The 13,789-nt window shown below is 37.8% G+C and overlaps 1 protein-coding gene across 1 annotated transcript in view; it reads right to left on the bottom strand.

Annotated features, from left to right (window-relative positions):
- Window positions 1-10,482: 10,482 nt before the first annotated feature.
- Window positions 10,483-13,789, bottom strand: part of slc49a4 (solute carrier family 49 member 4) — a 45,086-nt gene continuing 41,779 nt past the window's right edge. Inside the window, exon 9 of the mRNA XM_046845676.1 lies at window positions 10,483-12,478. Within this exon, the coding sequence (XP_046701632.1) occupies window positions 12,363-12,478 (116 nt within the window). The 3' untranslated portion in view covers window positions 10,483-12,362. The remainder of the gene's footprint in view (window positions 12,479-13,789) is intronic.

Below are 13,789 nucleotides of genomic sequence, written 5' to 3'. Positions count from 1 at the left end.
TGCAGCTCTGCCACATTCCCAGAGTGACAAAGGAGCCTTCTAGAGGAATAAATTGATGTCAGGATTTGCATCCATCTGTAGTTAGTAGACATCATCTTTAAGACCTGCCACATTCCACTATCAGTCTGCACAGATATGATTCTAGTCAATGCTGTGTTGATGCTCATACACTGAGGATTGATCCTGGTCAGGGTCTGCGCAGATCAAGAGCAAAGGAAGAACATGCTGTGAGGCAGGAATATAATCTGGTACCATGCTCACACATTCATTCACACCTTCATGCAATTTAGTAATCCACTTATTTAGCAATTTAGCCAATCCACAAGACGTTATTGGAGAACCTAGAGGGAATGCCTGGTAGACAAAAGGTAGTACAGGAAAAATGCCACACACACAATTATTCTGGATTCATTTAGGAACCCTACCCATTGCACTTCCATTATTTCCTGTTAAACTATTTAATTGACATTTAGAGTCCAACCTAAAAGTGGCAGTGACAAAAGAAAAAGACCTTTCCCTTAACAGGTGACTGAGATATTCATATCATTGTCACATTCTAATCATATGTTACATCATGCTTACATGCTTGTGAAACACAAATGATAAATAAGCAAGACAGTTCTTTTCTCTTTTTTTAGTATAGAAATGTACTTTATTCATTGTTAATATGAATCAAAGATGTTCATTCTAGCAGAGCTCCTTTAAAAAAACAATGACTAAAGTGTTGGGATCATCTTGGCACACGAGGTTACTTATTTTTCCAGTAAAGAGAATGAAAATGAGAATGCAGTTCACTCGATAGAATATTGAAATAAGACGGGATTTAATTAGGACGTCTACTTGTATGATCTTTCTCAGTTTGTAATTAATGTGAGACTTTGTCATTTCTCAGACTGGGACAGAACTGCTTTTTCTAACCGATCAGACTGAAGACATTTTCCCTCCTTCTGTGTAAATACAAGGATAACAAAGACTGGCAGCTGCATAGACGTTTTGGTGAAAGTTGATCCCATATTCATTCATTGGACTTAGCTGACATTAAAGTCAGCAGTGAGGAGTGATCCCTGCTGTGTCTTTCTGCAGATAGCTGTCGAATCTGGACCAGGATGCACGGCTTGCTCTTCTACAGTCTCTGAGAAATGTTGAAAGTGGGTTTATTGATGAGCTAAAGCTGCATCAATCAGCTGCTATCTGCTGACAGACTGGCACTGACAGATCACCAGTGACATTCTCTCCAGGAGGCTGAAATGGCCTGGTGCCAGTTTAAAACCATGTCTGAGAGGGAGGAGTGAAGGAGCATCGCTATGGGGAAAGACAGAACAGAGATGGAAATACTCAGAGGAGGCTTACATTCATTCATTAATGCTGTTGCTAGAGGCTGGAGTTTCCTGATACCTCAGCAACACAGAGTAGATGTGTGTGCTTAATTATCCGTCTGCCCATTCTTGAACATTCTCCACTGTTGGTCTCTAGCAATCATCATGTGGAGGGCATGTATATTTCATCGATTGATATTTTTTATTTTTTATTTTGCACAATACAAAGTCAGTTCCTTAGCTGAAACTATGTATTTATCTGGTACAAAAATGTATATCTGTTAAGACAATAATACAGTGATGAAGCTTTGTGATTTACAGCAACGAGATTAACAATATTTTACTAGAATTCATTCATTATCACATTCATTCATGTAACAACCTCACTGATCCCACTGGATGTGAACAAATTAATTATTTAAACTCTTCACATGAGCATTTACACAAGCAAAAAAAAAATGTTTTGATATTCTACAAGAATTTGAATAAATGAATCAGGCAGATTTTGTTTTGATTAACAGAGCAGTTAAAGCTCAATCATTAAAGGCTCAGGGGTACAAACCCCTACAAAACCATGCTGCAAGTGAGCAAAGTGGCTTTTAGCCATATCTTCTTCAGGGACACTGTATCATTATCTTGTGCTGTGACCTCAAGTGTGCTGTGACTTTTTAATTTACATGTAATGAGAGTCATAAATGTGGTAGGGCATGCACTGGTATAAATTGATTAGGTTATCAAGTTTAGCTATTTATTTCCAATTGCACGCCTGATTGTAATGAACATTTGGTGAATTTTTATTGAATTTAATTCAATTCAATTCATTTTTATTTGTATAGCGCTTTTAACAATAAACATTGTCTCAAAGCAGCTTTACACAGATAATGTAGTGATAAAGAATGAATTAGATGTTGTTTAAATGTAAGTTTGTCCCTAATGAGCAAGCCGGTGCCGACTGTGGCAAGGAGAAACTCCCTGAGATGGCATAAGGAAGAAATCTTGAGAGGAACCAGACTCAAGAGGGAACACAACCTTATAAGGGTGGCACCGAATGTCCATTTATTGCAGATAAACGATGTTGAGGTGTGCAGTGATGGTGATCAGATGCAAACTGTAGTCCTGAGTCAGTGTAGCAGACTGTTGACATTAAGTAGAGTCCAAATCCAAATCCTCAGCGTTCCTGTTCTTACTCTGTAATTTAATGGATGCCCAGGATAATGTGAAACCATCCCCAGCTGCACAGAGTGGCCTCCAGTCGAAGAGAGCACCATCCAGAGGAGAGGGGCAGGAACACTGGTCACTGGTTTCTCAGGAGCATGTTTAACTCAAACACAGAGAGAGAGAGAGAGAGAGAGAGAGAGAGAGAGAGAGAGAGAGAGAGAGAGAGAGAGAGAGAGAGAGAGAGAGAGAGAGAAAAAATATGGGGGATGACAGGAAGAGAAGAATATCGATTATTAAGTCTTGGTATTGTTGTATGTAAGTTAGGGAAACAGTGCATTTGGGGACTCGGGCAAGACTCGCTATGGCTGCGGAAATAAAAGGGAGAACCAGAAGGTAACACCGACATGAGGGATCTCTGGGATAAGAGACGACCCACCACACCACCGTCAACAAACCTGAGTGAACGTGTGAATGTGAGGGGACGACAGCATACAAATATCCAAGTTCACCAAACACTCTATATCCATGATCCTTCCAGATCTGCTCCTTTACCTAAGAAAAATCTACTGATAAAAGACTTGACTAAATAAATGTGTTTTCAGCCTCGACTTGAACACTGAGACTGTGTCTGAGTCCTGAACACTGGTTGGAAGGCTGTTCCATAACTGTGCGACTTTATAAGAGAAAAATCTGCCCCTGCTGTAGTCTTTATTATTTAAAGTACCAACAAATATCCTGCACCTTTTGATCTAAGTAGGCGTGGGAGTTTATATAGGTACAGAAGTTCACTCAGATACTGTGGCACGAGACTGTTAAGTACAATTGAAATGTATTTGTTCATATGAATGAATTCAAAACAAATCCATAAAATGGAGACAAATAAGACTTGATGTTGGGGACAAAAGAAATGGTGCTATATTTGAAGAGGAAGTTATTATGTGTCTTTAGTAGCTTATGTGCTGCAGTGCTTATGGTGCATTACTGATAGATAAAGTGATTTTTAGCTGCTTGGTTGTTATTTTGACATTTTCAGCTCTTTGCCTTTTATGTTATCTGTGCCATGAAAGCCCTTGCAATTTCCAGCTGTTTTTTGCTTTTGTGAAACTGTCAGGAATTTTCAGTTTGGTCTACAAAATTTTTTGCATGCAACTGTATTGAAGACCAGGTGGAGGTGATATAAACATACTGTAACTATTTCCAAACTGTTTCACCTTCTGTAAACAGCTGGTCACATGAGTTGCATTGTCTGTCCCAACACAACCTGGTTGCTTGGCTGGACTTTGCTCACTCCCACTTACATTTCTGTATTACATTCTGCATATGTCATACACTGCCTTTTTTAAACCAGGTTTGGAAACAGAGAAGGCCATGGATTCTTATTTTTTTCTTTTTAGGTAGATTTTGCCTTGTCTTTAATTGCTATCTTGTTTTTAAACGAGGACTTAAGGGGCACTATCTTTTGCTCCCAATTTTAATCTGGCTCTTCTCATTCGATCTAATATGTCTCATGTATCACTTTGACCACGGAGGATCAATCATAACAAGCTACAGATGGATTGTCACAGGCGCTTTTGTCCATGGTTTGCAGAATGATCCAGCTCGTTTTTGTAATCACTTTCGATCTTCTTGCATTCCCTTGTAGACTGTGTGGGTAATGGAAAGCATGTGATCAGAATTATGCTCTTGCTTGCTTTCGGATGTCTGCAAACAAAACTGATAATCTTTTATTTTAGGATTCCACAGAGAGAGGGAGAAAGAGAGAGAGATGGCAAGAAACATGTAAGAATATTCAAAAGACTAGCAGATTACAGAGTTTCATATTTCAGAGGCTGTAATGGATTTAATTTGGGACCCTATTAAACTTCTGAGGAAGAGAAATAACAGAGTTATAATGTAACAGATATCTGGAAATTCTTTTTGTCACACTAACCAGGTTTGATTGCTGTGAAGTAAACTAATTTATGAGGAACATTTTTTTTTTTTTTTTTTGCGAGGGATATACAGCTGTGACCTAGCACGAAATAAAAGTATAATAAGTGCATTTCATGTTTCACTGTTGCTGTAGTCATGGCTGTGGCTGTGTACTATAAGAACGCCCTATAATGACTGTTCCTAGATTAAGCTGGCACATTCATCAAACCTGCCTGGCTCTCACCAGTTACATCTGTAGCACAAGTGAATTTATTTTGCTTTACCTACCTATTTATTGACATTTCTAATCCTAATATTCAACTTAAGAACAGACATTCTTGCTTCAAACATTAGTATAGTTTCATACGTATGCTGTTGGTGGGGCAGTATCATCCCTGTGGCACCAAACTTAAAGGATTAGCTTTACCTGAAACTGGAGGCTCCTTCCATTATTGTTAAACAAACATCAATTTATGCAAATATTTTAATACAAAGGAAATGTGAAAGTAGCTTTATATCAGTATATCTCAAGGTCAGTGGAATCGGTTACAAAGCGCAGTCATTTCCATTAGCATGTGCGGAGGAGGGCTAATTCTGTTACTGGTTATGGGTGTATGACAGGGAGAAATGGGTGTGAGGCAGCGACTGGGCAGTGATATAGTGGGCTTTTTCCTGCACTATTCCCATTAATGAAAGCAAGAGGAGGCCAAATGATGTTAAATGACTTCACTGTGCAATGAATTTGGAACTAAAAGGCACCTCCATTTATATAGTTTGCCCCAGAAAAAAATGGATAAAAATCAGCGCTTCACGAGAACTCATTTGAACCATCCTAGATTATATTAGTTTAGCAAAATATCGATTTAACAAGTATTTTCTTTTTTATTTGATCCACATAAATATGATGATGATGGCTGTCCATTCTGAACTGCACTTGGGCCGTGAGACAATCTAAATTGCAGAAAACACAACAACGTAATTAGCTTTAAACAGCTGTTGCTTGGAATATTTGAATTTTTCAGACAAAAAGATTTTATCGCAGTCAAAAAATCCATTTTTAAATCTAAAAGGTCAAAGATTTCACATTGGATCACTTCCTAAAATACTGAGCATTACAGAGCACTGAGAAAGGTTTATAACTATTAAAATGATTAACGAGGATTGTGATGATTTTTGCGCTTTCTAAACACATTCCAAGACCATGAGAGACGTGTTTACTCATGGCTGTAGAATCTTGGCATAATTTCTCTAGTCTTTTGATTTTATATGCATAAAAATGGAGTCATTTCTTTTCATGTCAGACTGGATGAAAGTGCTCAGTAGCAGAGTTCAGTGGTGATTTGGATGATAATTTGAGATAGTAAAAAGCAGAAGACAACAGATTTTTTTTACTTCCTCGTCTAGAATGGTGGCTTACCCTAACCCTAAAATATCAAATATAATTTGGCTGATTCACAATTATATCAGTTTAAAAGAATAATGGACAGCCATTAAAACTCAAAACAAGTTTGTTTATCAGAACTTTTATTAGTATTTCGCAATTTTTTGTCTATTTCTCTATGAGGAGAATATAGAGTGGTACAAACCTTTCAGAATGAGAGCAACTACTCATGAATTATCATTTACCACAATGACAAGTGACTAAATAGACCCAAGCTATTATAAACGATAAAGTATTTAATAAAGGAAACTTTCAAAAATGTAAAAAAAAATGTAGTAATATTGTAGTTTAGCCCATATCTGCTTTGCATATTTTATTACAAAACTTGTTTGAACTTAAAGTAAAAAATCCTGTTGATGTAGTCAAGCTGTAAAATGTTTTGATTCATTTTATCTAAGGTTATTAAGCAGCATGACATGGTTGTAGATCGTAACAAAATCAATCTGCATCAATTTTTAATTCTGGCACTGTGTCAGACAACCCATGCTTTTAATAGGTGACTCGAATGCTGATACTCAGACTGAATTTTTTTTGTCCCAAAAGAAATCCATACCAGCTTTAAGACAGATGAGTGGAAGCTAAACCTGTTCCTGGAGCCTTGACAGCAGCCTTCAGCAGCCTGGACAAAATGCTCTTGTTTAAGTGAAAGACCACTCAGTGATAGACTGTTCATCACTCTGACGCTTCCCTTGCAAAGAGCACTTTAAACATGGCTAGTCCTGGGGAAAAAAAACAGACTATGAGGCTAACCTGTCAGCCACGCACTGAAACATAGGTATTTAAGATTATTAGATGTGGTCTCTGAAGGGTCCTGCTGCAGTGCAAAGAGGCCTGCAAAGATTTATGAGGCAGCTGTAAATTTATCTCGATCTAGCAGAGTGGAGAACAACGGCATGCTTGCCAATGACAAACGCCCACCTGCTTGGCTAAGCCTCTAGTCAACACAGCACTGACCTGCTTCTCTCCAGCTCTTTCCTTGGCTGAAGCAACAACAACAGATGTTGGAAGTCTTTTTTTTTTTCCTTTACACCTGCTTTGTGCTCTTGGTCTGAGTTATCAGCTCTGTTTCCATATGCTTCACGAAGCAGGAAAAGCAGGCGGTGTTGAAGTAACACAGCTTGTGGTCCATTTTATTGTCACATTCACAGCAATCCATCCACCTACTCTCCACTCATGCTCAGCTCTGTGAAGCAGAGCCGCTGGTCTACATAGGGCAAATGTTGCAACGGGTTTTGAGTAATTGACGTCATCACAGTTGAGGGCAGCGTCCGAAGCAGCTGCTCTGGCAGAACTGAATCACAGCTTGGCATCCCGTTTCTACAGGGACAGGTTAATGGATCTGGTGACTCCTCTCAGTTCAAGAGCTTCAGGCTGTGTCTTTCACCATCGTACCACTTCTAATAAGTAAACGCTGATCAAAGCAGTATCTCCTGACTTGTCGCCTACTAATGCAAGCATCATCAGTCTACCCCCTGAAAACCATTTCCACCATTTCTACAAGCCTCTGTATCACATGTACTAGCAAACAAAACTAGCATACATATTCACAGACAAACACAAAAGACACAAAGGATCAAAGAGACCATTTCTCGTTTGGTCTCTCTGCATAGAGAGTAACATGAGCTTACACTGGATGAGTCAGAGACTCACTTGCAGGAGGGGAGATACTCCCAGAGCTCCAGCAGTCTATAAACTTTGCCTGGAAATGCTTCCAAAATGCAATATGTATTAACTGAAGAGTGCCATCCAAGACTCATTCTACCAACCTGCCACAGCAACAAAATGAATGACAGATGAAAGCCCATTAAGATTCATATGGCATGACCAAATGATCAAGGCTAGTGTTCCTGGTCCTGACATTTTCATCCGTCAGGATATTATGACTACTTTAAATCTTTAAGACATGCTGCTTTGGTTAGGTCCTGTCTACCTGCATTAGTGCTTCACAAGTTCCATGAGTTTAAAACTGATGCCTGATAGACCTCATATTTAAGTTCAGAATGAAGGGAATAACTCAGGGAGGAGTGCGGATGATCGAGAACTGAGAAAAGTCCTCTTGACTGGTGAGCTCACAATCATTAAAAAAAACTTTGAACTTTTTGCTTAAGCAAGCATCAGCATGTTTAGTGGCTAAAGGGAACGGCATGGAAGGAAAATTCCCCAAATACCCAAATATTTGGGTAGATTATTGATGTTTTGTGACTGGTCATTAGGGACCATTGTGAAGACTGATAGTATAATAAATTCTAAGTATAGATATTTTAGCCCAAAACCCAGTGGCTGCTACTTAGGGGTTTGAACTAGCCACAGATGTTGAGCTTTTACACTTCCAAACATGGAAATAGTTATGGAAAAACAAAATCAAGGTGTTGCAAAAACCAGTTCTGTCTCTGGTTTATGAACCCTTCTAAAAATAAAGCTAAAAAAATAAAGGCATCTGCATGGACAGAACTTGGAATATACAGTAAAAGAGCTTAAAAGTTATAAATGGAGAACATTTTGTTACAAAAAAACAAAGTAATAATACGTTACTGTGTCATTGTCCAGAAAACCAGCTTCTCACACTGAGCTGCCAAGCTGTGCAGGTCCTTTTAAAAATTAAAAATGCTACTTTTTTTTTTTTTTTCCCATAACTAGATTTAACACAGAAAAACAACCATGTTCTTACACTTCAGATTATACAGAAACAGTCATACAAGAATAACTGACTTAAGCATAAATAATACAATAGGTTTTGATGGTTCAGGTATGTGTATAATTGCCTGAGATTCTTTCTCCTGCCAATATTCAGTGGAAAATACAAATGGAAATAAGCGGTGAGCGCATTGAAAAGCTGCAAAATAATTAAGGGGTATACAAATGTCACTCGGACTGACAGTGACCCCAATTTGCATGAGTGGTGTAATGCATTTGACAATACAACTCATGTCAGAACAAAGAGCAGAACTGGATGCGATCAAATTGCCTGTTGCTGAAAGAAAATTCCTGTTTAAATACACAATCTTCCTCTAGACAGGCTGTCGGCACGGACATACAAAAGCAGCAGTACAACACTCCAATTATGACAAGACACTCTGAAATGTCTTCTTTCTTCTCTTTTTTTTTTTTACAGCTTTAGTACTGTGACACAACCGATTTATAGAGGAACACTTAAATGGTAAGAACACTTCCATACCATCATGCCTTCTATAAAACTGAGCAGGCAATATAGCAGTAATATTATGATTTTATTTCTCACTTTAATACAATTTCAAAGCTGAGAGTGTCATCATGGCGTGTGCATTCATTGTACATTGCCTGGTGAATTCCTTCTCTCGCTTTGTACAGACACTAATCAATTTGTGGCCATTACCGTTAAATACATGATCGTTTCCTTTACATACAATTATTTCTAGTACAGTCTAAAGTAAAACTCCTGAGGAAACATTTCAGTGAGGTTGAAGACATGCAAACAGTCTTTGTACAATATATACTATACAAATATACACTACTAGAATGCAGTTCACTGAAATCTGCTTCGTCTTAGAAGCACAATTACTGTACACATGTCTCTCATGCTTTAATACCAGTATAAAAAACAAGCCAAACTCTCACACATGTCCCAGTACACCAGTGTAACATTTTTCTAGTTGATCACCTTAACCTGTCAGCGTCACCCAGGAGCATGTCAAGAAAATGTTTGAGATTCACTCATTTATTCTTCATTAGGAGCCACTTTATTCTGTCAGGGTGATGGTGTATCTGGAGCCTATCCCAGGAACACTGGGCATGAATTGGGAATACATCCTGGATAGGAAGGCAAGATGGAATGCCAGCACTATGTGTAGGGGGAATTGAAGCAGAGCCAATCCAACTACTGACATGTTTTTGGGCAAATGGGAGGAAACCGGAGAACCTGAGGAAATCAGTAGGGTCATGGAGAAAATATGGAAAAGTCTACACAGGCCAAGCTATGGCCCCTGAACCATGCCCCCTGAAGCTGGGAGGTAGATACTCTACATAGATACATTTATGAGATATCATATCATGTAATTTTATAACAGTATATCTTTTTTTTATTCATATTTTTAATTTCAATGAAGCATGATTTAAAGTCACTACATACATGGACTGTCTAACAATTGCAATTACTAATAGGAAAAAATAGTATTAGTGTTAGCTGTTGAATTTTACAATTACTTAAATAGGGTCTTTTTCTTTTTATGTTTTCATAAGAAAGACAAGAAACAAGTAAGGAAACGCGCACATTAACATTAATCCCAGCCCTATTGGATGGAGTCCAGAACATTGTGCAGAGCACTTCAGCACGCTCACAGTCTCCAGAGCCTACAACACAATCCTGATGTCATCCTTGATATCTCCATCCTGTAGTGGGTGGAAAAAGTCATGGAGTTCATACAGGCTCCAGTATCGTGAGCTCACATATTACCCAGAAGTTTTCACTTCAGGGGAACCAAGAGAATCTTTTTTGTTTGTTTCTTTTTTTTTTTTTTTTTTTAGAAGTGAGCAAGCAGCCTGTGAGCTTTTATTATGACATGTGCCAGTGCTGTCATTGTGGTGCACATATATTACACAATTTCCTCATCAGTCTGAGAACAAACTCTAAACCTTTCCGTCTGCACACATCGCCGTGTCAGTACCATGGAGATCGAAAAATGAGGCTTCCTTCATAATGATTTATTAATAAGGTGCTGAAAATCACATACATACACAGAATCTGTCACAATGACAAGAACATCTTAATCGCTAAAAATTCTTCTTATTAGCTTTAAAATGAGAAAAAGTACACAAGTTGTGTCGGATATACCGTTGAGGAAAGAGAAAGGGGGATCAATTGCACAGGTCGTTGTTAATTAAGGCAACACTTGAACAGTGGATTAAGACACAACCCTTTAGTACATAAAAAGAGAGAAAATCACATTCAGGAAAAAGAGCTACAGAGCTGTACCTTCCCATAATCCTCCATGGCACCACTCTGTGAGTAGGCATGGGGGTGTGTAGAAAAAAAAAATCCTCAACACGCTCAGAGGACGAAAGACAAAAGTTATTTCACCTCATGCTTGCCGAGTTGTCACCTACAATTTCCTTCAATGGCTGTTACAGACAAACAGTGTTTAAGGCCTTGTTTAAGCCCCCGAAAAAAATCCACAGATCCATCAGCTGTGTCTCTCTGATGATTTTCTAAAGTTAGTTGTTGTATCCCCTCTGAAAGACAGTTTCTTTGGAGACTTTCTTTAATCTGAAGCCCTGGGATTTAATGAACCAAATTACACTCTACAGAAAGCTTTAAAAAAATCCCCTGAAGTTTGTTTTCAAAACAAGAGCTCAGTGGGAAATGGAGTTAAAAAAAGAAATATAGGGTGAGGCAGTGAGTGGACCTGCAGCTACACGGTCAACAACACAGAGTCTAATACATGGTGAAGATGAAATACTACACTAAGAGATGATCCATAACTGCTGATTAATGATAGAGGAAAGTTAAGAGTCAGCATTATGCAAAAATGATCATAAGTCTTCACACTGCATTAGTCAATGTTTTCCACAGGTCCTTTTTTAAAAAATATAGTGTCCCTTCTTTACATTTATGGCAATGACTAATGTCAAGTACTTAAAACAAACATATAATCCCTTAAACATGTCATATAAACCGTTTGGGTGACTCATAAATTAAAACCTGCTGCAAAAATTACATTAAATCATAAATTATATTAAATCATTTGTCACATGCTTGGATTTACAGTATGACACACTTCATTTAACTAAAATAAACAACCCTAAATGTCTATATTGACTATATTGTACATTGTTTTTGGAGCAGCTGTCAAACAAAAAGTGTATGCACATGAACATGATGGCACTTCTTACACATGCGTGAGTCTGTTCCGGGACAGAAGCCACATGTTCCAAAGAAAGACCTAAAAAAAAAAATTAACTTTACACAAACTACACACAAGGATCCCTATCTAATCACATGCTTTGAAACAGGTATACAGTTTCCACCCTGAAGGATTTGAACAAGACCCAGAAATCATTATTTGCATAACAATAAGGTAAATAAAGACAGAGAATAACATGTAGGCTACTTCATGAGTGATTGGCACTGTCACAGAGTGTGTACAGTATTTCTTCCTTCACAGTTTACATCATGGTTATGAATAATAAACTACTAATAAGCCTTTTGGGAACAGATGATTGCGCGAGCCCACATTTATCCTGAAAACTCCAAGTAAACTGCAGGCCTTCCAAGAGATATCCGTAAACTCCTTCATTAGTATCGACACCACTGATGAACGTACATCAACACATCAGTTCAAGTAAAAGGAACATTTAAAATGCACAAAATATTAAGTACACCTTTAAAAAAAAAAATAATAATCATATGTATGGTGCTGGCTTCATTTCTTGCTCACAATGCCATCACAAAGCACTGGGAACTACGAAACATTTGACTTTCTCTTTAAAATGACACTTCCAGTCCTGTGCGTGCAAGTAGGTGCCAGCAGAGCTCAGTCCTTTTCCTGATGCTACAAACCCTTTCAGACAGATACAAAAACGTCCAGATAGAGACGGTCATATGATTCCCTGAAGAAAAGAATGAGGAGCAGGCTGAAGAGGCAGGAACCTGTAAGACACCAGTTCAACCAGGAAAGATCTAAAACAGAGAGAGAGAGAGAGATAGAGAGAGAGAGAGAGAGAAATAAAGAGAGAAAGAGAGAGAAAAATAAGGTCATCGTGCAGACAAAACAAAAAACGGCATAATTTACAGATGCAGTTCTCATTTAATGAAATTCAGATGCCTGATATAATTAAATATGGTCCATTTGAAAGACTTCTCTGTTTTTTTTCCTTTTCTATGATGAAAGCCTTATTTCTTTTTTTTCCAACGGAAATGACTTTTTTTCAAGGCACCTTTTGAAAGAGATACCTATAAGCCTATTAAATTCTTAGGGTGGGACAATCGAAGGTTTTTGGGACACCGAAACAGATTTAAGAAAAGTCAAGATGAATAGATTTGAAGATAAATGCAAGAAAGGATTTGACAAAACATATGGAAGTTCATTGTTTTTGGATTTTGAACAAAACTAAGATTTCATGACTAGCATATTTAATTAAAAAAATACACCATTAGCCACATATCCTCTACATGTACTGACTGCACGGCTTATTTTATTACCACAACATTAGAAAAGCATTTAGCAGACACCAACACACTCACAAGTGGTTTAAAAGTCAGATAGTAAGAAGCTTTAAATACAAAGGCAAAAAAAAAAACAACCAAAAAAACCTGAGGATTGTGTGAGGAAAATGTGGTTTTGTACCATGGTTAGTGCTAGAGGCATAACCTTGCAAATCTGCTGATGTGCGGTCATGGATCATGTGATTCCCCTTAAAGCTGTTTTTTTAATTACTTTTTTCCACTTTTATAGTTTTTATAGTCTTACTTTGTTTTCCTGAATGGGGTGTGCAGATCTCGGAAGAATGTTCCTGCATCGGGTGGTGAGAAAATCTCCTTCGGATACGTTTTATATCAAACGGAGTCCATCGGCGGACCATGAAAACGAATCCTTCTAAAAATTGAGCTGCTATCTTTATTTATTGTGCTGGTCAGGCTTTTCAATTCACACTGGCAACAACTCATTCACTGCAGCACAAAGCTTTATTTCGCTGCTTTGCTCTCTGCAAATAAGTCAATTATATTGTGCACATCTGTCTGTATTGTTTAACAGATCCTTTACACAATATAATTACTCATAGTATACAATTCTTTATTAGCTCATCAATACGCTCACCTTTAACTTTTCACTACTCACACTTCACTACATACTTTACCTCACACTAAATAGAACAAAAAAATAAAACAAGAGGTAGACAAAAAAGGCATTCTGCTGGGAATTGGTAAAAAAAAAAAAAAAAAAAAACATTGGGGAAAAAAAATGCAATTTGGATTATGGTCACTCAGACA

This window comes from Silurus meridionalis, chromosome 3 (genome assembly GCF_014805685.1).
Source record: "Silurus meridionalis isolate SWU-2019-XX chromosome 3, ASM1480568v1, whole genome shotgun sequence".
In the NCBI taxonomy this organism is placed as follows: domain Eukaryota; kingdom Metazoa; phylum Chordata; class Actinopteri; order Siluriformes; family Siluridae; genus Silurus; species Silurus meridionalis.
This window is presented reverse-complemented; position numbering and strand designations above follow the sequence as displayed.